The sequence below is a fragment of the Ixodes scapularis genome, unplaced genomic scaffold, assembly GCF_016920785.2.
Source record: "Ixodes scapularis isolate PalLabHiFi unplaced genomic scaffold, ASM1692078v2 PGA_scaffold2__306_contigs__length_199485367, whole genome shotgun sequence".
In the NCBI taxonomy this organism is placed as follows: Eukaryota; Metazoa; Arthropoda; class Arachnida; order Ixodida; family Ixodidae; genus Ixodes; species Ixodes scapularis.
The window spans coordinates 144954335-144976882 of record NW_024609857.1 but is presented as its reverse complement, the minus strand read 5'-3'; the positions used below and the strand labels follow the sequence as shown (position 1 = coordinate 144976882).

Here is a 22548-nt window from a genome sequence, read left to right as displayed (position 1 = left end):
ATGCGATATTTGTTAGAGATTGAAGTTCGCATATTGTGAGATAGGTCAGGCGGCGAAGCATACTGGCAAAGGGCAAACGATCTAATCTGAACAGCTATTGTTTAGGCTCCAGCGCGAGAGACCGAGAGCGAGTGCCTCCGTTCGCTCCACTAGCAAGATGATGACGGTAATAGTTATGAATATTCCGGAATCGGAAGACATGTTATTGGTTGCTGTTTGCTGGGGTCATCAACATAATGAGGACACTGACTATATTTAATTGCGTATGCAGACTTCCCTTGTCTGCTGTCAAGTGGCACGGCAGCTTCTATTCCCGCTTTGTGAACTATTCGCAACAAGAGTGTGATTACACACGTGCATGATCATTCAGCACTGATTTGCGACAAACGCAGGGCGATCTCCAGCAGTATCCAGGATCTGACGGGCTTTCTGCAGGATAGGTGGTGACTGGCGTTCAACATGAAGGTGGAAAATCACTTGAGGGTCAGCAGCTTCAACGTAAGAGCTTGGGATATTTATGCACGTTCATCTATGTAATTTAAGGACCATTTAATATCACCACCACAATAAAAAAAAAGACCGCATGAAGGAAAAAATGTTAATACGTGTTTCAACGACGTTTCCTTTGAACTAAACTCATCTATTTGAGTAAAAAATTCATTTCGAGGAAATTCGATTAAACTTCCTATCCATCAGGCGGATCAGTAAGCAAGCATAGCTTCCCTCTCTTCGTGAAAACCTGTCTTGTCGTTTATGATCCCTTGATTGAGTCGTCCTTCGTGTTGGATTTTAATATGAGGCATGTTTGGATGCCACTTTTAAGACGAAATATTTTCTATAGAGGGTGTCCAATTTTAATTCGAGCATACTTAAAAAAAATAGATGAAAGGCTTGTACCGTCTTCACCATGCATTTATTACATACTGTGGACATTAGAAGATGGAATAATTGTCAAGGTAAGTTGACGAACCAACTAGAATTTGTGAATTAACGTTTTAATCATTGGTTTTATGGGTCCTTTCGGAGCTGCAGCATTGACGGACATTGCTATTCGAGGCTAGAAGAATTAAAATAATTTGCGAAACGGTAATAATTTCTTAGATATTAATCAAACAATATGCGTATATTCTCGCCCAATTAGGAAATTGTGCCTAAAAAGAGCGCCGCAAGCCCTGCCTCAACCACGTTTGGAAAGTTCACGTAGTTATTTCAACCGTGTCGTCACTATCTCGGAAGCATGTCGTTCTTTACTGCGCCGACGACACAAGTGACGACGTGACTGAAACGACTACGCCAGTCTTCTCAGCGGCATTTTTACATTGGTTAAAACGAGCGAAAATTGATCGGCTTATATATTAAAAAACGTGACATTTTAGCAAATTAATTAAATTGGTGTGGCCCTCAATTGTAATGGTCGTTTATAGTGAAACAGCAACATGACCCCTAAAACCAAAAATTACAAAGTCAATTAACATATCTTAGTTAATTAGTTATTGTACCATGACGATTATCCCCTCATCTAAGGTATGCCTAGCCTGATAAATACATTGAGGCCGGCAATACTGTAACTGTCAGACTCTTTTGTAGGAAAACCTGTTCGAATTAAAAATCAGACGCCGTGTATATCTCAACTGTTTTCCGTTGTGAGTACCCCTACTATTAAAGTAAGTTAATTCAAATCTTTTTTCATGAAACGTTAGTTGACGTCCGTAAGGAGGTGCAAATTTGTTGACATTTCAATTATTCCCTACACTCGTTCCACATTACTACTAAGAAAAGAAAGAGCATCATTTGGATTCCAGACTTCGTAAAAGTGCGAAATACGAACCTCAGCCAACTCGTGATGTTTACGAGTGGAAGATCCGAATGTGCCAAGCGCTTCAACTATGTGCAGTATGCCCCTTACCACGTGACCGCAAAGCTGGGTCACAATGTACCCGTTCAAGGAGTCTGCGGGGAAATCCTGACCGCCATTGCTCGGTCCATGAGAATGAAGTGAGTACACGTAAAAGCTGTCTTTATGGTTCTTACTTACTTAATATCTATATTGCTTTTTAGGTAGAAGTCCCGAAAGAAGAAGATTTAGTAACAATAAACTTACTTTCAGCTGAAATGGAGCGCAGTTTACGCCCTCTAGGCCACTGATGGCCGCTGAAAAAATCAGGACGGTGCCGGATTCGATTCCAGGACCTCTTCAAGGCTAGCGGAGTTCTCTACGAACTGAGATAACCAAGGGCTAGCAGTCAGGAAAGGAAACAGGTGTTAACAGTGATCTCCAGCAGTACGTAGACTGCCAGCTGCTGGTTAGCTCAGTTTCTAGAGCGCCCCGCTAGTCTTGGACAGGTCCCTGGACTGAATCCCGAGCCAGACAGGGTTTTTCAGCGACCATCAGTCGCCTAGAGGGTGCGAGTTCCACTCCATTTCAGTTGGAAGCCAAATTATTTTTGCTTCAACAACACATTTTTAACAAAGCTGAGGGATGTCTCCATCCGTCTACGTTTTGGTACGCAGCGTGCTGGATGAATGGACGGACAAAATTGGTCCGTTTGAATCGGGTGACGTCTTGCGTCAACTACCCGTGGCACCTCGCCCAACGTCGCGGGGAGCGACGGGTCAGCGGAAGAGACCAGTTTAGTTATCGCTGTTATTTGTAACGTGATAATAAATTGTTGTATCATGAACTTAAAAAACCGAGATTAGGTTCAAAAGTACACGCGTCGTGAGTGGATTTCGGGTTTTCACCGATAGTATCCAAGAAGCTTGGAGCATGAATTCGTTCGAGGAACACAAGAGCCAACTACTTTCTGTCAAAAAGGTTGTTTCAAAGCTGCTGAATACATGCTTTATTTTGATCAAACACATACTTGTAAGGACTATTTCATCATATGAACAGCGTTCCTGAATAAATTTGAATTTTACCAATAGTACCAATATTTGATTAATCGAATTATCTAAAAACTTGAATACTGGGAATTCGAAGGTCAAATCGAGTTATCGGGACAATCCTTATTCGATTTGTACTCAAAGGTCGAATATCCGCATATCCCTCACAAAAACTCATGTTTCTTATTGGTCGAAAAGCATTCAATTGGCAAGTTTTAGACCAGTGCATGTTGAACACTAACTCAACTCTGGCGAAAAGACGGTGAGAGTGCAGGCGAGCTGGTGGTAGCTAATCATGTCGTATTACACCTGAGACTGCGGTGGAAGAAATCGGAAGAACTTTCAGTAGAAGGAACAGACACAGAGAACGTCTCAAACTGAGCTGAGTTTGAGACGTTCTCTGTGTCTGTTCCTTCTACTGAAAGTTCTTCCGATTTCTTCCACCGCAGTCTCAGGTGTAATACGACATGATCAACTCCGGCGTCAGGTTACTGCGGCGGCGCTGCTGTCCCGCACTACGCATGCGCAGGCGCTTTATCTTCCGCCAATTTTGTTTCTGTGCACGCTTGTATACAGCGCGTTAGCGTATGCACCGAAGAATACAGCGCATCATTATCGAGTTATACAGTAGCATGCCCAAAAGGCCTTGCTTACGCAAAGAAATGCGGAGCGCAAGTTCGTCTGCTTCTTTCGCAGGGTTTGTGGTGACGTCAAAACGCCGAGCTCCGATTTGCATTGATTGAAGAAATGTGGGTAGACCTCAGTGCAGCTTGCTTTGAGGTCTACACACTGTTCTTCAATCAGAGCCAATCAGAGCTCTACGTTCTGACTTCACAACAACCCCTACAAAGGAAGCAGACAAACTTCCGTAACGCATAGCTTCGGCGCCATGCGCTAATCCAAAACGTGGTTACGGCTCGGTACATGCGCAATGGCGACGACACCATTTCTTTGCGTATGCGAAGCTTATGTGCAGCAATTCTAAACCTTACTAAGTTGTTCCTTCGATGAGATATTATGATAGCAGTACATGAAAGTTTCTTCCGCATTGCTAAAGCGCCACGTGTCGAATATGACACTGTCTGTTTTGTTGGAACGTAAGTTACAGCATCGCCTTTCCAACGGACTCCTTTTGGGGACTCCGGAAGCCTGATGGCAACTGGACTGGGATCATAGGAATGTTGCAACGGGACGTGAGTTCTTTTTTTTTTTCTCCTTGTCGAGTAAACCCAAACATTGGGGCGGTCATCCTAGCCAACAAGCTGTATTCTCGTTTCCCCCAAATATGTTTAAAAAAGGACAGTAGAAACTAAGTCCCTGTGACCTTTACGAAGGTATAAACAAAATTTCTGTCAGGACGCTTTAGTTTTCTTTAATATGTACCTAAGCTCCATGCTACTACTTGTTCCAGCCATGATGATAATATGCAATAAAAAGTGGCGACTGCACATTAAGGATTAAAACCATCCTTATGATTCTCAATAATTCATTCTTTTTTGGTACGCGCACAAGTATGGCTAACCGTGGCCTGTTTCGGTTTATGTTCAACCTAATTATAGAAATATATTTCAACCTAATTATAGAATATATAGTGTATATAACAAATGTATCATGGATCACTTTTTTAATAAAAATGTATAATTTGTTAAGAATATGCGGCAGTTTTTTACATAGGTTAGTGTTGTTATTATATAAAACCTTAACGCGCAGATCTCTATATTTGTGACTGTACATGTAATTTTAAGGCATAAGTTTTGGCATTTGAGGCATATTACTGCTCATCAAGGTGTCAGCAACCAGAAAACGCTTTTCAGTAACTCGTAAATTAGCCAACTTTTGAAAGCGTTCGGCTTCTCAAAATAGTATTGTAAAAACTCTCAAGCAGACATGAATGAGTGCTCTGTCCTGTCCTTTCTTCTCTCCTTAATCATGAATATTTCAATGGGGCTCGCTCAGATTGGAATCCCATATCTTGTCGCTAATATTCTGATTAAGTGTCTGTATTTATTAATTTAGTGGTTCTATACAAAAGGCACCCTTTAGCTTACCTGAATTACGGAAATCTGGGAGTTCATTTGGATTTTCAAAAGTACGTTTTTGATACTAACAAAGATTCAACACCCTTAAAGTCTTTCATTCGATTTAGTGAATAGATACACCTTTTTTAATTATCGCGCCTGTTAATGCTAAGAAACTAAAACGTATAACAAGGTGGAGGCGACGATTTAAGACCCGTAAGAGAGCCTTTTTGTTCTTGTAAATTTTAAATTTCGTGGCAACTGCAATAGTTTATTCAATACTCCTCAGCAATAATCTTTCAGCAAGTACCACTTTCTCCAAATGTTCCAAGAGGAAAAAAACATGCGAATACAAGTGAAGGTTTTTAAACCACAGAGACACACATAGAGTGATTAGCGACCAGGCTAATTATGTCGAGGGACACATTGCGCTTGAATATTTTTTTAATGTCCACGCGAAGAGCTCAGGCCGTTAGTTGTTTTAATTGTAACGCTTGCAGGAGGCCGACCTGGCTCTTTCCGTGATCAACCCGACGAGCGAAAAGAAAGACGTGGCCGTGGCAACAGAGTCTATAGTGCCCATTGAACTGGTCATCATGGCTGGGCGTCTGTCTCGTCATGAGAGTGACATTTTTGGGCTTATACAAATATTTTCATGGCAAGTAAGTATCAAGGACACGTACTATCTGGACATAGATAAAATACCACTGAGTGAACGTAAAATGTAACAAAGAGTATTTGAAGTATTTCGGAATTTTATGCCTATGTTAGTAAAAGCGTTGGTAAACTTTAGAAAATATACGGTGGCGACAACAAAACCTAGCGGTGTAAAACGAACTAAAAAGAATCGGCGCTTGCACGTAGAAGAAAAGCAAAACTTCGACCAAATTCGCAAATCATTGGTGGATTTTACCTTGCAAAATTTCAAGGTGTAGCTCCTTTCCTGTAAAAATTAAATCAACAAACTTTCCATGATCAATGGCGGATGTGTTCGCAGATGACCCAGATATCGATTTCCGTGACTTCCGGTGCACCCTCTCGATAGGTGCAGCGAGCAGTCGACGCACCCTTTCGTTTGTTCGCATTATTGCGCCATCGCTAGCTCCATCGTCTGCGAGTGCGTCCGCCTCTAACCTTGGCAAGTTGGATGATGTTTAGAGAAACAGAGCTACGTCTTGAAAGTATACAAAGTAAAACCCACCGATCAATTTTACATTCGGTGGAAGTTTGAGCTTGCTATGTGTAGGCGACGATTTTTCCCGTTCGTCGTACTGCGCTAGGATCCACAGAGGCCTCCGTATATAAAACGGTTTAAGGTGAAAAAAAAGTGTGCAGTGGTCTTAAAATTCAAGTGACAGATTAAAAGAAGCGCGGTCACAAATTTTTTTAGAAATTAATTAATATTTGAATTATTGGAACACATAAAAGCAAGTAACGGGGAGAATTGTCTTGAATTATTGTGTGTCCTGCATTATGCGCAATATCTCAGAAATATTTCAGGCGGTTGCTTATAATCTCTTTTTTTTTTTTGTCCAGACACAAGACAATCTTTTTTCACTTTTGAAGTTCAGTAAGTGCAAGTTATTTTCTTTTATTTATATTTTCAATTACTGAAACCACCGCAGCTCCTTCTCTTTCGTGTCTATCGTCTTAGGTACCTATTTCTCTAGAATTGCAGTCACTGAAGATATATTTTAAGCTTCTTAGTATTAAATCGTGATTAACCCATTGTACTCTCTCGTGGATGTGTTACTCTTGCTAATGTCTGCTACGTTGATTAATGGAAGATAAGAATGACAGCGAACACTCACATTACAAATAAATAAAACATCAGACGGGTTAGCCGCCCTCTTTTAAACTGGAACTGAACCTCACAAAACGTGTTGTTTTGTGAGGTTTGGTTTACGAAAATTTCCAATCCTCATTTTTTATGTAATGACCTTAACCCTCGCTGGAGCACACGGTTCACGGTCAGCCGTTGTGCCTCCGAATCCACAAGGAGAAGATTACCCCACCTTCGGGAGCGGCACGAGGAGAGGCTAACGCCACTCTTCCGAAAAGCACGTGCTCTCGCCCTCTCACGGCACATGTTCCACGTGGAGCACAGCACAGTTATATGTATTCTTCAAAAAAGGAGCGACGCAAGATGGCTTCGAATGATCGGAATGCCAACAAATACGCTGCTGGTCGCATATGTTTATGCTTAAGCATTATGCCGGCCGCCGCCGAATATCTTAAAATGTTCGAAATCTCAAAAGTGTTTCTAAAAGGAAATGAACAAAAAAAAAGAGTAAAGACTGCAAACTGACAGTGCTGAGTAAATTTATTATCATGATCAAGGCAAATGTCAAACCCATCACACGCAATTTTTAACCGACCTCAGCTCGGGTTTGTACCAAGCGGCACGAAACGTTCGTGGGTTCGGAAGAACACACGAACAGAAAACAACTTCATATGCTCGTAAAAACAGCTGTAATTATCAGAACGTACGTGACACTCCTTCCTCGCTTAGGCCTTAACGCTCGAAGAACAACATGACGAAATGAGGAGCTAGAGAATATTACTTTTTGTGGATTTTCGCAATTGATGTCGCCTGGTGAATGCCGTCCCGTAGTGATTCTTGAACTGTGCTTTACGCCTGCACTCTCTTGAAGCAATACCCCACCATACACGAAGTGATATAAACAATAAAAATTGCCAATAATTACCAAGGTGTGCGTCCCGTCTTGGTCAGCGTCACCGGGAGTAGCGTCTGAGCTACAAGCTGGATTCCGGCCGAATTCTTTGATTTCGACGGAACAGGTTTTCTCGGAATCCAATACGGACCTGAAGCCAGCGCTTCTCTAAAACGACGAACTGAAGTCGAACGTGTTGACTTCACCCGCCCATCGGCAGACGCACGCTCCACAAATGTAGATCCTAGAGCGCGCCAAAACGACGATCGGAGATTGCCATTCGTGACTTCAGACTGACTTTAGACCTTTACTAACATTTCTCTAGCGCGTATTGTGCGTGGCCTAGCTCCCCTCTATCTCGTTAGTAAAACTTTCTGGAAACGCCATTTAAAAAAACCAATCAAATAACCGTTTTTGTAGTGTTGTTATCAAGGTGCTGCGTTGTAAGTACAGCGCCATATGCTAAAACCTGAAGGCAGTTCCGCATCCTTCTTTGTAACCTCTTCTCAATGTCACCTTAGGTATGGACCTGCTTCGTTTGTGCCATGATCTTATCAGCCATCACATGGGCACTCAGCGACATTGTCCACTCACGGAAACAACCAGGGCATAATTTAAGCTTTTTGTCGACATTCTTCGATCACCTGTGGTTGTTCATTGGAAACACCTGTGTTGAAGGTATGAGACCCGCTTTCATTACAAATTCTATAACACAACGTTGTTTTCCTTGTATGGATAAAAATAGGTCATTACATCGCATTGCGAAGTGCACCAACGTATTAATGCGCGTACATCTTGACCATGTAAGAAGTTCTAACGGGGGAGTCAACCGCCGATCAGACCAATTCGCTTAATTAGAGCTTTAAACGTCTAGTTCAATTTCGTTATAGTGCAGCTAGGCACTGATCAATTACCTTTAGCTTTAGGTTAGATCTACTGTGTTTCTATTAAAGTGTCGTTGGTAGTGGTGTTGAGAATGCGCCCGTGGCTAAAATCAATTGTTAGTTAAAAGGATCTTTGCTTTCCGCCATTAATGAAGAATCAAATTTAGGGTCTGAAGACATTACACAATGAAATAAAACGTCATGCCTTCCATAACAAAATAGGTACGTGACAATTTGATTTCAATTATGTAGAGTATTGCCAAAAAAGAAGCGCATGGTGATAACTCATGTTCTCGGCAAAAACAATATTTTTCTTTTAGTACTCACGTTTTTGCTTCCCAATGTACTGGAGTAAAGAAGCGCGTACAAAGCAGAGGCGTCGTATAATGAGTAAAATCCATTCAGAAAAATCAAGAACGATATTCGCGAGAGAAGGCACCGAGGCTTCTAACTATTACAGTACTTTGTTTCTCCCTAAGTCCAAACGCTGCCGACGCTACGAACTGCTGAGACAGATCTGACAGCCTCAAATAGAGCACCATACATGAGGGGGTTCGTCTTGTTTCTGTACGTGTTTTATTATCGCTGAACCAATCTTAAAAATAAAAGACCGATTAACTTGCGCTTTCGTCGCTGCATAATTCTTCCAATACTTCGCAGCGCCGTCTAACGAAACATATTGTAATTTATCGTATACAAACTTAGGAGCATAATTTTGTTTTAATTTATTATGAGACGAGCGTTAATTCGGTAAGAATAAAGAGTTGTAATTTATTACAACAATCTAGAAATTTTCACGGGTGAAAGGGGGGGGGGGGGTGGCACTCAGCATAAACCTGCAGATGATTCAAGTGGTAGCGTGACGAAAATCAAAGTAACACAAAATGAAAGGCCCTCAGCGTCAAGGCAGCACCCCCACGGAACCGCAAGCTTTTAACACGAACACAAAAAATAAGGACCTTTTCTTCAGCGCACTTGTAAAATATTGTTCTTATCTACTTTTGACAAGCCTCCATGTCCTCCTTGCTAGCATTCCGGAGAGAAGAGGAAGGGTGCAATCCCCCAACGACTGAAATTTCATCCAGACGGAGCACTCGTGTCCGATGGCACCGTTCGTAGTACGGAAGTACGCTAGTCGTTGATTACACGTAAATCAAGTCAACGTGGTCTTAGAATTTTTAGGACATACGAAAGTACGCTAGTCATGAATTACACGTAGCTCAAGTGAATGTGATCTTACAGTTTTGCAGGACACACTGATTTGTGTAAGCTGTGACAAAAATGTAAGAAGCATCCTGCATTCAACTAAAGCTAGTCATGTTGAAGTTTGTTCCTTTTTGTGCGACTACGCTTCTTGTTCTTGTTCTGTAACTGCTCTATTATGATGCCGTGCTCTGTTTTTTTTTTTTTTTTTCCTGTTTACTGGTTTGTTGGCTATTTTGACTCTCGGCTGATTGGACCACGCCGCTCCAACGCGTACTGTACACCACACACTTTTTTTTTTTTGTTATTTTAGTCAAGGGTGAATATTTTCTTGAGCGCCAGTCATCTATCGACTTAACAGAAGTTTTTAACTGATATTCATTTCGATTATTTTTCTTCATTCGATTTCAGCGTCTCCTTCCACCCCAAACCGCGATTCAGCACGGATCGTCGTAGGGTCGTTCTGGCTGGTTGTGATTATCCTTACGACAGGCTTCGCGGGTATGATGAAGGCAATGATGATGGTCAAAAACGAGGCCGACCGCATCGACAGCATAAGAGACCTGTCCCTCAGGCCCTGGATGAAGCCATACCTTCCTGCCGGAGGCGCCGCTGTGTCCTCAATACGCGTGAGAGAATCCTTAGCTCTGAATGTAAATCTATATATAGTGATGTCAACAGTTTCTTTTACTGAAAAACTATATTTTAATGTCTGATTATTTTTGGTACTTGCCTTGTGAAAACAAGAACGCTTGAAACATATCCGAATTCAACTGTAGAATTAATTCGTTCAAATACTTGTTTTTTGTTTGTACAAATAAAAAACGGAATCGGCTACATAACAATGCTGTTCAGGTAGAATCGAATAACATTTTTATTAAGTTGTTAAACGACCGTGATTCATGCTTGCTTTCCTATGTTATAGAATATTGTGATGTTTGCCTTTCTTTGAGTGTCAAGATTATTAATGCCGATTCCTTAGCGTGTTGCAGCAGGATGTGCATCTAGAAAAAAATGATAAATTATTTCGACGACCCTTTCTGCTATAAGCCCTTGGGGTGCTGATGGATTCCCCGAATAGACTTCATTTTTTTATTGTACCCTCATAGCCCTAAGGCATTACAGAAGGAGATAACAGCAAGAACAACAAAATACAAATTTGAGAGACTCAATAACAAGAAGGTTATATCAATACAAAACCATATTAGGCACTCTCGTCAAAAAAAATGATTGGTGATGGCATACTCGAAAAGCTCAGTGTCTGTTATGGCAGTCATCGACCCGGGAAGGTGGTTCCAATCCTGGGATGTACGAGGGACGAAATATGAATAAAACGCTGTCGTGATAGAACTTGGGTTGACCACTTTATATTGATGATCAAGACGAGACGAAACATAAAATGCACGAGAGATTAGTGGGTGGCTTAGTATAGATTTTCGCTAAGACATATTTTGAAACAAAGCCGAGAAACGGTTCGACGTATAGAGAAAGGTGTCAATGAAATAGTATTTTTTATAAAGGTGGCACTGGACGTGCGGTAATGGTTACGAAGGATAAAACGAACAGACTTGTTGTAAATTGCTTCTAATGTAGATGTAAGAGTTGCTTGTTCGGGATCTCATAGAAAAGCTGCATATTCCAACTTGGGGCGAATTAAGGGTTTGTAACTTCTTCTCTTCTGTGCAACATCGGTTAATGGAATATTGCGTTTAATGTAGCCTTACATGCGGATAGCGCTATAAGAAATATGCTGTTTCCCGCCCCAGGTTAGAAGTTATATGTGCGCCGAAACGTTCATTTGATGATACTGGCCCTAATTGGACATTACTTAAGAGGTATAGTTAGGATAGTCATGCGATTGGCGAGACACCCGCATGGCCATGCATTTGTTAGTGTTAAGACTCATATGCCATGCATTTGTTAGTGTTAAAACGCATAGACCATGCATTGGTAGACAGTGTTAACGTCTGATTGGAGTTTAGAAGTATCATTATGATCTAGAAGTTTACGATAAATCACACAGTCATCAGCGAATACACAGATAGGTGAGAAGACATTAATCGGAAAGTCATTAATATAACGTAAAAATAGTAGAGGCCCTAAGACTGATCCTTGTGAAACACTGTAAGTAACAGTGACAGTTGAGGACTTACTATTATTTTCAACAACAAATTGTGACCATTGAATTCGAAAACTTTCAATTCATACAAGAACGCGTTAGCGTCAATGTTAAGTTTGCAAAGCTTTAGTAGCAAAAGTTTGTGAGAGACTTCGTCAAATGCCTCTGCGAAATCCAGAAAAATGTAGTCCGCCTGCGATCTTTGGTCTAGAATCCTATGAAGATCATGAGTGAATGATAATAGCTGCGTCTCTCATGAAAATGTTTTTCTGAAAACCATGATGGGCAGTGCTGAAAAAGTTGTTGGATTCTAAAAGTTAACAAGGTTAGAGAATATGACATGTTCGAGAAGTTTATAGGGAACACTGGTTGTACAAGTCGGACGATAATTGGGAGAGAAATGTTTGTCACCAGCCTTGTGAATGGGTGCCACCTTTCCTATCTTCCAGTCCAATGGGAGAACACTTTGTTGAATAGATTGCTCAAACACTTTTGTTAATATAAAAGAAGAGTAATGTTCAGTATTTTTCAAAAAATTTGGGGGGCGCTGCGAGCGGTGGTCGGAGGCGGACGTGTGTCGCGTCGGCTCCGCGTTACTGTGCTCATTTGTGCGGTGTTTCTGGCTCTATTTTCTTGAAAGTGGTGTCAAAGTGTCCGGCTCGTCGAGAGGAACTCATCGATATCGGTGGTGAGTCATTCCATCGATTTATTGGGACTTTACGGACTTGGAAAGGTGGTGACGGCGAGGCGGGGGCAGTTAGGCCTAACCGAGTACGGGAAGGTAGGCCTAACACCGGCGTGGTGGCGACGGAGGTGCAAGGGGACGGCATGGAGGCTGATGTCGGCCGGAATGCTGGGAATATGGTCGTGGAAGTGCCCGGAGAAGAATTGGATCCGGAGGATTGTGCGGGTTGGATGAAAGTGCGCACGAATGGAAGATCGGACGGCTCTGCGGAGGCTAGACCTAATTCCCATGTGGCCAGGCGGGTGATAGAGAGAATAGAGAGGGGAGCCAAGATGCCGAGGGTATTGCCCCGGGAGGCCATTAAGGTGATCATGAGGCCAAGAGGAGGTCTGGATCTGTCCAGGGTGTCTATCGTGAAAGTGATGTGTGCGATTGGCAAGGCGGCGCGTGTGGAGATGGAGGATATGGGCAAGGATACGTTATGCCCGAATGTTCAACAGAACATTGTGGTGGTGTGCACTGAGGATGAACAGCGGGCTAGGAGATATGCGAACGTGGAGGTGTTGGTGGTGGAAGGGAAGAGCTTCGAGACGAAGGCGTACGTGGCGGCTCCGTATGGGACGACGAAGGGAGTCATCAGAGGTGTGCCGTTGGAGCATTCGGCGGAGGACATTGACAGGAACGTGGTGGGCCCGAGGAATCCGACTGCGAGGGCGACACAGCGCATTGGATCGTCGGCTACGGTCATTGTGGTCTTTGAAGGTGAAGTGGTGCCAAGACAAGTGTATTATGGTGGAGGAGTTTTGAGATGTTCTTTGTATAGGAAGCATTTTGAGGTCTGTTTTGTGTGTGGGAGGGTAGGACATCGCTCGGATGTCTGCCCTACCCCGGAGATGAAGCGGTGTATGGGGTGTGGGGTTAGTGGGCAACAGGAGCACGAGTGCACCCCTAGGTGCAAGCTATGTGGGGGACAACACGTGACCGGGGATAGGGTGTGTAGGAATAGGTTCCGCACACCGTATATTGTACGGAAAAGGTTGTGGGAACGTAAAGAGTTGGATCATGAGTCGAGAGGGGGCTCCCTTTCCGGTGCAGGGGCTCTGAGGGGAGAAGATTTTCCGGACTTGGGAGGGTCCAGGTCGGTTTCGAGGGAAAGGGGGGATAGTAGGTCGAGGAGTAGGAGCAGAGGGGAGGAAAGACAGGTGTCATGGGCACAGGTGGTGAAGTCGGATGATGAGGAGATGGAAAAGCTCAGGGAGGATAATAGGCGGCAGGCCGGGGAGATCATGGAGCTGAGGAAGGAGAACAAAGGGCTGATGGAGAAGGTTGAGGAGCTCACCGGGGTTATTAAGCAATTGGTGGCTAAGGTGGAGAAGATTGCGGCGGAGGGGGAGCCTTCTCATCTGGGGGCGCCACCGGCTAAGAGAAAGAGTGCGGGGGGTGGAGGTGGTAGTGATGTGTCGGGAATGGAGAAGCAGATAATAGATTTGAATGAGAGGGTGGTGCGGCAGGAGGGAGGGTTGAGGAAGGTGAATGAGAAGTTGGATGAGGTGGCAAGGGTTGTCATGGGGATTGAGTCGTTCTTAACACAATGGAAGAAGTAGTTAAGGTTTGGGTTTGGAATTGCAATGGATACAAGGGCAGGAAGGCGGTGCTTCAGCAATATGTGCAGGCGGCAGAGGACAAGCCGGATGTCATTATGTTACAGGAGGTGGGGCCGAATGATGTGGGGCTTTCGGGATACGTGGCCTATGGGGTGAAGGTAGTGTCAAAGGGGGGTAGTAGGGGTGTTTGTACGTTGGTTAGACGGGGGTTGCCGGTGGTGGAAGGGAAGTTGGAGGGGGAGAAGAATCTGGAGTTTCTGGCCTTGGAGGTGGTGTTTGGCAAGAGTGGTGTTTGTTTGTGTAATGTGTACAACAGCCCAAAGTATGGGAGGCAGAGGTTTGGGAAACTTTTCAGGGAATGTGTGAGATGGGCTGGGGATGGGGGCCTGGTGGTGGCTGGGGATTTCAATGCGAGACATGAGGAGTTTGGGTATGTGGACAACACGGCTAAGGGGAGGAATTTGTTGAGGGACTCAGAGGATGTAGGCTTGATTTTGGTGTCGGATTCTCGGCATCCCACGTTGATGGCTAAGACGGCGGTGCAGAGAGAGACGATGCCGGATTTGGCTTTTGTTAGGGGGGTAGATGTGGAGTGGAGAAATACGGGCATGGATTTGGGCAGTGATCACAGGGTAGTAGAGGTTTTGGTACATTTGGAGGGCAGAAGAAAGGGGAAGAGGATGCACAAGGTGGTGGATTGGGGCGCCTTTAGGAGGGGTGGTGATATGGGGGGGGGTTGTCGATGTGAAGGGGTGGTCTGAGGCAGTTGTAAAAGCGGCGAGGGAAGCGAGTAGAGAGGTGGAGGTGGATGCAGAGTTGGAGGGGGAATTGGATAGCAGGTTGGTAGGTTGATGGAGGCGAAGGAGGCGTTGTATCGCAGGTGGAGGGAACATAGGGGTAATAGGAGGTTGCGGAAGAGGGTAGCGGAGATGAATAGAGAAATTGCAAGGTACAGTGAAGAACTGGCGAGGCAGCAGTGGGACGATGTGTGCGTAAGGGCGGGAGGTAGGTTGCAGATGGGGGAAACATGGAGGTTGTTAAGGCATTTATTGGATGGGACGCGGACTCGTAGTTATCCAAGGGGAAGGTTAGGTGAGGCTCTGTATGGAGCTAGGAAGGAATTGGGGGAGGAGGGGTTAAGGAGGGCTCTGATGGACAAGTACCTTCCTAGGGTGGGGGGAGTGAATTTTCCGGGCTATAAGGGGGAGGTGAATGAGGATCTGGATAGGGCTGTGGAGACGTGGGAAGTGAGGGCGGCGTTGCAGAGGGTGAAAACGAGGTCTGCGTCAGGGCCGGATGGGGTTAGTAACAATATGCTGCGTAACTTGGGGGAAGAAGCTGTTGAGGTGCTCACGGGGCTGTTTAATAGGTGTTGGGAGAGCGGGGAGGTGCCTGAAGAATGGAAAACGGCTAGGATGGTGTTGTTGGCTAAGCCGAATAAACCGGTGGGGGTGCAGAATTTGAGACCGATTTCGCTTACGTCGTGTGTTGGTAAGGTTTTGGAGCACGTGGTATTGCGAAGGTGGAATAATTTTCTGGAAGGGAGGGGGGTGTTTAGTGATACTATGTTCGGATTTAGGGAGGGGTTGTGTGCACAGGATGCAATGTTGTTACTTAAGCATGAGGTTGTGCAGTCGAGGAAAGTGGGGGTTGTGTTGGGATTGAATCTCAAGAGTGCCTTTGATAGGGTGCAGCATTCGGCCATATTAGAAAGAATGTCGGAGTTGGGGTTGGGGAAGAGGAGCTATGAGTATGTGAGGAGCTTCTTGACTGGGAGGAGCGCGGAATTGGTTGCTGGGGAGTACGAGGTTGGGAAGAGGGGGTTGGGATGTATAGGTACGCCGCAAGGCGCGGTTATCTCGCCGATGTTGTTTAATTTGGTCATGGCAAAGGTGGGGAAGAGGTTAACGAGAGAAGGGATCGGTCACTCCATTTATGCGGATGACTTGACGTTGTGGTGTGTTGGTAAGGGCGTGGAGGAGACTAGAGATACGTTGCAACGAGGGATTGATGCTATTGAGGAAGAGTTGGCGGGTACAGGGTTGGAGTGCAATCATGAGAAATCGGCGTATGTTGTGGTGGGGCCGAGGAGTAGGAGATGGCAGGATGTGGAGTTGAGGGCGAATGGGGGAATGATACCTAGAGTTAAGGAGCTGAGAGTGTTGGGACTGTGGTTACAGGAGGCTAGGGGTAATGGCGTGATGTTGGATAAGTTGCAAAGGAAGGTCGGGGCAGCGATGCAGATGGTTAGGAGGGTGGCTAATAGGAGGAGGGGTATGAAGGAGGAGAGTGTTTTGAGGCTGGTGCAGGCTTTTGGGATGAGCCACATCGCGTATGTGGCTGGGTATCTGAAGTGGGGGGTGACGGAGAAAGGGAAGATTAATGCTCTGATACGTAGGATATATAAGGCGGCGATTGGGTTGCTGGCATGTACTAGCACGGAGATGATGGAGCGATTGGTTGTGCATAATACATTGGAAGAGGTGATAGAAGCGCAGAGGATCTCGCAGACGGAGAGGTTGAGGGGGTCTGCGGTGGGGCGTAGGGTGTTGAGCAGGGTGGGGGTGGGTGCTGAGGCTGGCAGGGGGGGATTGGAAAGGATTAAGGATGAGGACATGAGGAGGTTGAGGGTTAGGCCGGTGCCGAGGCACATGCATCCGGAACGGGATAAGGGGCGTAGGCAGGCAAGGGCGCAGGCGCTGTATAGGCTGTATGGGAAGGAGGAGGGTAGTGTTTATGTGGACGGAGCTTTTGATGGGGACCGGGGGGTGGCTGTGGTTGTGGCGGGTAAAGATGGTAGGGTGGTTACAGCGTCGGGATTGAGATGTGACAGTGCGGAAGAAGTTGAGGAGGTGGCGGTTGCAATGGCAATTTCTATCGAGGGTGTAAGGAAGGTATTTAGTGATGCAATGGGGGTTGTCAGGCGCTTCATGAATGGAACGGTGAGTGAGAGGGCTAAGAGGTTGATCAGTGTGAAGGGACAAGTGGAACTAATATGGAGCCCTGCACATGAGGTGGGGAATGATATGGCCGACTGCTGCGCCCGAGGACTCTTAGGCCGGGCTTCGCAGGAGGGGTCGTATGTGCCGGTGGGTTATGGAGAGTATCTTGAATGTTGCAGACGGGATAGGAGGAGGTTCCCGGAACCTCACAAGGATTTGTGTCGGGAGAATGCGGTGCTTTTTAGGCAGTTGCAGGTGATGTGTGTGTATACCCCGGTGTTGGGGAGACATGTGGACCCAGGGAATTTTGAGAGTGACTTGTGCAGGGTATGTAAGGACAGTCGGGCAACGCTGCAGCATATTGTGTGGGACTGTGAACAACGGGGGCATGAGGCATCGGGGACCCAGGACTGGCCGGAGGACTTCAAGGATGGTGTGTGTGGACTTGGAGGGACAAAGGGGTTTCGTCCAGCGAACCCGGCGCTTGCTTCACCGGCAGACTGTGCGTAGGTGTGTTGGTGAAGGGGTGACGGAGGGGTAGGGGTTTTCGCAGGACCAATAAAGAGGTTTTCCACCACCAAAAAATTTGAATTAATTATGTTGATTATGCACATTCTTGGTCCAAATAACGTGCAGCACGGTAACAGGCTTTTCACCGCGTAACAATTCTTTAATAACGTTTCATTTGCTTTATATCCCGACAGTGAAAACAACAAAAGCTTTCGACAGCTGTTCGACCCTATGTTTGTGAAGTGTGATAGCCGAAAATATACATACTCAGCACGATTTCTCAAGCAGTCTTCTGCCTTCTTAAACAGGATTCCAGGGATACATACTACCAGAAAGTGTGGCGCATGGCACAAAAGCACAAGGGAAGCCAGCCACCGGCCGTCGTGCTGTCGGAGACCTCACTGCGCGAGGTCGTTGTCGGCAAATCTGTGCTCATCCTTAGTCGAGCAGCTGCAGCAGCGCGGGCCACGATTGCATGCTCCAATTCTACGGTCGGAGAGTACTACGTGGGAGAGGAGCCCACGTTCTATTTCAACTCTGTGTTCTACCTGAACAAAAGGATGCCACTGGAGAGGCAACAAGCCATCAATAGTAGGTAAGTCTGATTGTCGCATAGCTCGGGATTATTTGTAAAGAAGGTTGCATCGACGTCAGACAGTATTGGCAAGGTGGAAAATTGGGGCGGGGGGGAGGAAGGGGGGGCGTGCAAAAAATAAATGTTGAAACCTTTCATTACAACTGTTAGAATCCATCGTGAATGCATATTTGGTGTTTTCGAATTTCGTTTTTCTTATACTTCATTTGCATGTTTGTTGAATCCGAAAACGGATATACGTCATTTCCTTTTGTAATACACGGGTTCAGAGTCGCAGCACGCGAACTCTGATCGCCGCTGTGGATGAAAGAACACGTGTGGCAAAAAAGAAAAAAAATCTCCAAGTTTATTTTTTTTAATGCGTTAGAATTAGAACGCACGTTTTGACGAAGTCCAGGCGGTGTCTGTCAGTTTGTCAGCACCGGGGAGAAAGTGAGAAGGTGGGAGAAAAGGTGACGCGTGCGACGCTCCCATGGGTTCAATGCGCTGACGTCGCCGCGCGTTACCGTATTCCTCTTCCTCTCCACATGTCCCCGGAGCCAACAAACGGACAGACGCGCAGCAGGGTTTTCTTCAAAACGAGCGTTTTCGCCTTCGCCTTCGTCGAAGCAGCGTCCCACAGCTGGCGCGAAGCCAGAGAGGAGGAGGCGCTGCGGCACAGTAAAATGAAAGCGTGCTCAGTGCCGCTCTGAGGCCGCCTGATGTTCTTCGCTCGGGGTTTTCGACGTAGCTGTGGGTGGGCTGTGATGTGTGTGTAGTTAAAACGATGGGTGCGGTTCGTTCCACAAGTGATATAGATGCGGTTCCTTTCACGAGTGGTATAAATGTGGTTCTTTACCCGCGTGATATGGATGACGGTATCAAGGCCGTCGACGTACTCTTACAGGCAGAGTGCAAAAAAGCGGTGAAAAAAATTAAAGTGAGACCAATTGCTGGAATCCTTAGAGAATGCGTTAGCACATGACACTCAGAAAAGACACACACGTTTCCCTTTGGTGAACGTTAACATTGACCCCATGACGAGGCCAAAAATTAGGCAGCAAAAATGGAGGAAGCAAAAAATAAAACCAAAAGAGAAAACAAAAATAGAGGAGTGAAGGGGTCAGCGTTTGCGTTTCCCAAAGAAAGACGCGTATGGCGTTTCACAAGGATCATGCTCACGCATTCCCTGAGAATCCACCAAGGAATTTTACTTGAAGTTTTGTTTACAATAGAGCTAGCTTTTCGATTAAGCACGTATCAGTTCTGTCACGGTCATCAACAAACCATTCAAGACACTGTCTATTGTAAAATTGATCACTTAAAAACCTGAAACTTGGAAGAAGTAAAAAGACACAAACAAACCAATTCGCTGCGTTTCCTTTTAGTAGTCATTCTTCTAACAGTATGCATTATTCAGTAGCTAAAAATAGGCTTCGGCACTAGCCCGTGTGCTTTGTAGGGATCTCTATCCCACGATCATATTTACTGCCTACCATGTCTCCAAACGCTCCTGATGTGCACAGGCTGCATAAAACAAGCATGGCTTAGAAGCAGCAAAACAATACAGGGTGAAACAAGGAGACGCCAGGCTCTTTAAATCGAACGGAAAATTCGGTTTCTTAACCTCTCGCGCTACGACATTGTGCAGCGTTGCCCACAGATGGTACATTTTTTTTTTTTTGTAAAATTTGCGAAGAGCGAACTTACCCGAGGAAAAAGTAAAGAAAGAAAAAGGGTTAGCTCCTACGGAAACGCAGCGACGCCACCGGTCTGCAAACAACACGGCGCCGTTTCGCACGGGAGACGAGAGATGGCGCAAGCGGTCGCGGCGCCAACTGCCGCCAACGAACGAGCAGACGACGCCGAAAGCCGGCCCTTTAGCAGACAAGGAACTGCACTTCCTTGCTGTTACCGTGCCTGTCTTTTTTGTTTCTTCAACTGTCGCCGCCTGCGGAACGCGCGCCGCTTTCGAGTCGAAAAGGTCGTCTGCTAAAAAGGCCTGCACTCGGCGCCGTATGCTCGTTCGTTGACGGCGTTTGTGGCGCCATCTTTTGTCTCCCATGCGAAACGGCGCCCTGTTGTTTGCAGACCGGTGGCGTCGCTGCGTTTCCATAGGAGCTAAGGCTTTTTCTTTCTATACGTTTTCCTCAAGTAAGTTCGCTCTTCGCAAATTTTACAAAAAAAAAAAAAATGCACCATCTGTGGGCAACGCTGCACAAAGTCGTAGCGCGATAGGTTAAGAAACCGAATTTTCCGGTCGATTTAAAGAGCCTGGCGTCTCCTTGTTTCACCCTGCACAACTCAAAATAAAGTAGCCTAAATAATTGTTCTCGAGAGCAGATGTTGATATTATTGTTCATGTAGTCGAAGGCAGCGCAACTATTAAAGCCATCCAAGCATATATGATTTTTATGAAGCTTATCATTGAACTTTCTTAACGCACTGGCGAAATAGCTGACGTTAAGCTACATTGGCACCACTTTGTGACCTGTTTTCCATCTTTTTTTCAAAGGATTTTGTGGCTCCGTGATTCCGGCCTGGTGGAAAAATGGTGGAAAGATTCGTCAGGCCACTGGAAAGGCTGCGGTCAGACCATCAGCGACGGAAACATCTCCTTCTCGGATTTCAAGGAACTGCTTCTGTTCTGGATGGTCATGCTAGCCGCGTCAACTTGCGTTTTCGCCGTCGAGGTCTTAAGCAACCTTAGCTATCGGATCCGCCCGGCCATTTGCAACCGCGATGTCGCTTTCACAAATGCGCAGGCGGATTAGTAGTTTCTTCAATGCAGTACCACATTCTCGATGCAATTTTCCTAATAGCTTTCTAGACAAGCACAGTGTCGGCATTAATTGCAAACTTTGAATCGTATGAGAATGGAAGTCAAAAGAGTTCAAACAAAGCAAGATGCACTGTTGGCATGCGCTTCTTGGCAAAACCAAAATCATTGGGCATCCACTGCTTCACGCCGCACCTTTTGCGTGATGTAAGAAAAGAAACAATAAATTCCGTTATCAGGCGTTTGCGCTGTCCACGTAATATTGAACGCTTCATAGCCTCAAAGTATGCCTCGAATAGGCAAGGAACACTGAGGTAACGTGCCGCCTTTCACATCGTTTTCCAAGCGGGGGAAAGTCGAATAGGTTCTATTAACAGGCTTCATTCTACATGAAAAGACTTAGATCGTAAATTCTACTGTTTGAGAATGTTGTCACTAAAAGCTCAGACATATCGATGGTACCAGATATAGGCCCTAGATGTAGCTGCTTTCAAAAATGTAAGTTACATTTTATGCTATTTTCACAAGTTATAACTATCGTTCTTTTTAGGAGTAATATATGTTCACCCTTAATGAATGATTTAGCATTTATCCAATTTGCGTCTACTAAACTTTCCAATTTTTACTATTTGAAGTTTATAGAGTTTATTTTGCTATGTATGAAATTCGGCAAACTTTTTGATAAATTTTGATGGAGCGAGAGAGTCTGCCACTACGCACAGAGGCCGCTACCGACCGCCCAAAGTGGACAACGTCCAAGGCGCACAACAGCTCACGAATAAGGCGCGAGAGCCTATAAAAGTGGGGACACGCGCACAGAAGGGATGAGACGGACCGAGGTCATGGAGGCATGCAGGTCGAACGCTACGGCCATGTTATACTTCAGTACTAACAGCCCTTTGCTGTTTAAAGCGGTAGAGAAACGAAATTCCAGCGCTCATATAGCTTTAATGTGTTGCATGTTGCAGCACAACCCCAAAAACACAAGGCTTGCGTTGAAAGGCACAAGCAAAATAAAGTTCGAGCTAATTAAACGATTTTTCAATGTGCACCTGGTGGATACTGGCAGAGCGTATTTGGGAGGTAATATAGCAACGTTGGGGAACTTGCTACGTAGTCATGACGTGGCAAACTCCATCGGAGCAGCGCCGCTCTTTGGAATTTCAACATTTTCCATCTTAGCCCTAGTGAAAAAAGTCATTTATATGATAAATTTCTTGTGTCCAATAAACACATATGAATCATACAATATATATAAGAACATATAGGAACCATATGAGAGCTATATAAGATATGTAAGAGCCGTATAATAAATATATAAGGAACTTCTCACAAGTTTCTTATATGGTGCTTGCGTGTTCTTATATATCGTATATAGCTCTTATATAGTTCTTATATGGTTCTCATTTCGTTCTTATATGTTCTTATATATCTTTTATGATTCATATGTGTTTATTGAACACGAGAAATTTCTCATACAAATAAGAATTTTCAATAGGGAGCTTTCCTCCTCAACTCACAAGTCGCGCATTAAACCAAACAATCCAAGAAGACGAAAAGGAGGGACTCCCCTCTTTCTCGGACCCTCGTTTGTGCACCCGGATACAGCCATTTTCCCCCTAGAAGATAAGCCAGTCGATCATAATTTGGACAAAAGTTGGTTTTCCCAGCC

The 22548-nt window shown here is 45.1% G+C and overlaps 1 protein-coding gene across 1 annotated transcript; it reads left to right on the top strand.

The window, feature by feature from the left end:
• Nucleotides 1–417: 417 nt before the first annotated feature.
• On the top strand, nucleotides 418–20921 carry LOC115314307 (glutamate receptor-like). The gene is made up of 8 exons (XM_040217646.3): nucleotides 418–498; nucleotides 1895–1995; nucleotides 3986–4076; nucleotides 5402–5563; nucleotides 8098–8254; nucleotides 10075–10292; nucleotides 17832–18118; nucleotides 20613–20921. Exons 1-8 carry the CDS (start codon nucleotides 460–462, stop codon nucleotides 20869–20871), a joined length of 1314 nt encoding a protein of 437 aa, XP_040073580.1. The 5' UTR covers nucleotides 418–459; the 3' UTR covers nucleotides 20872–20921.
• Nucleotides 20922–22548: the final 1627 nt, after the last annotated feature.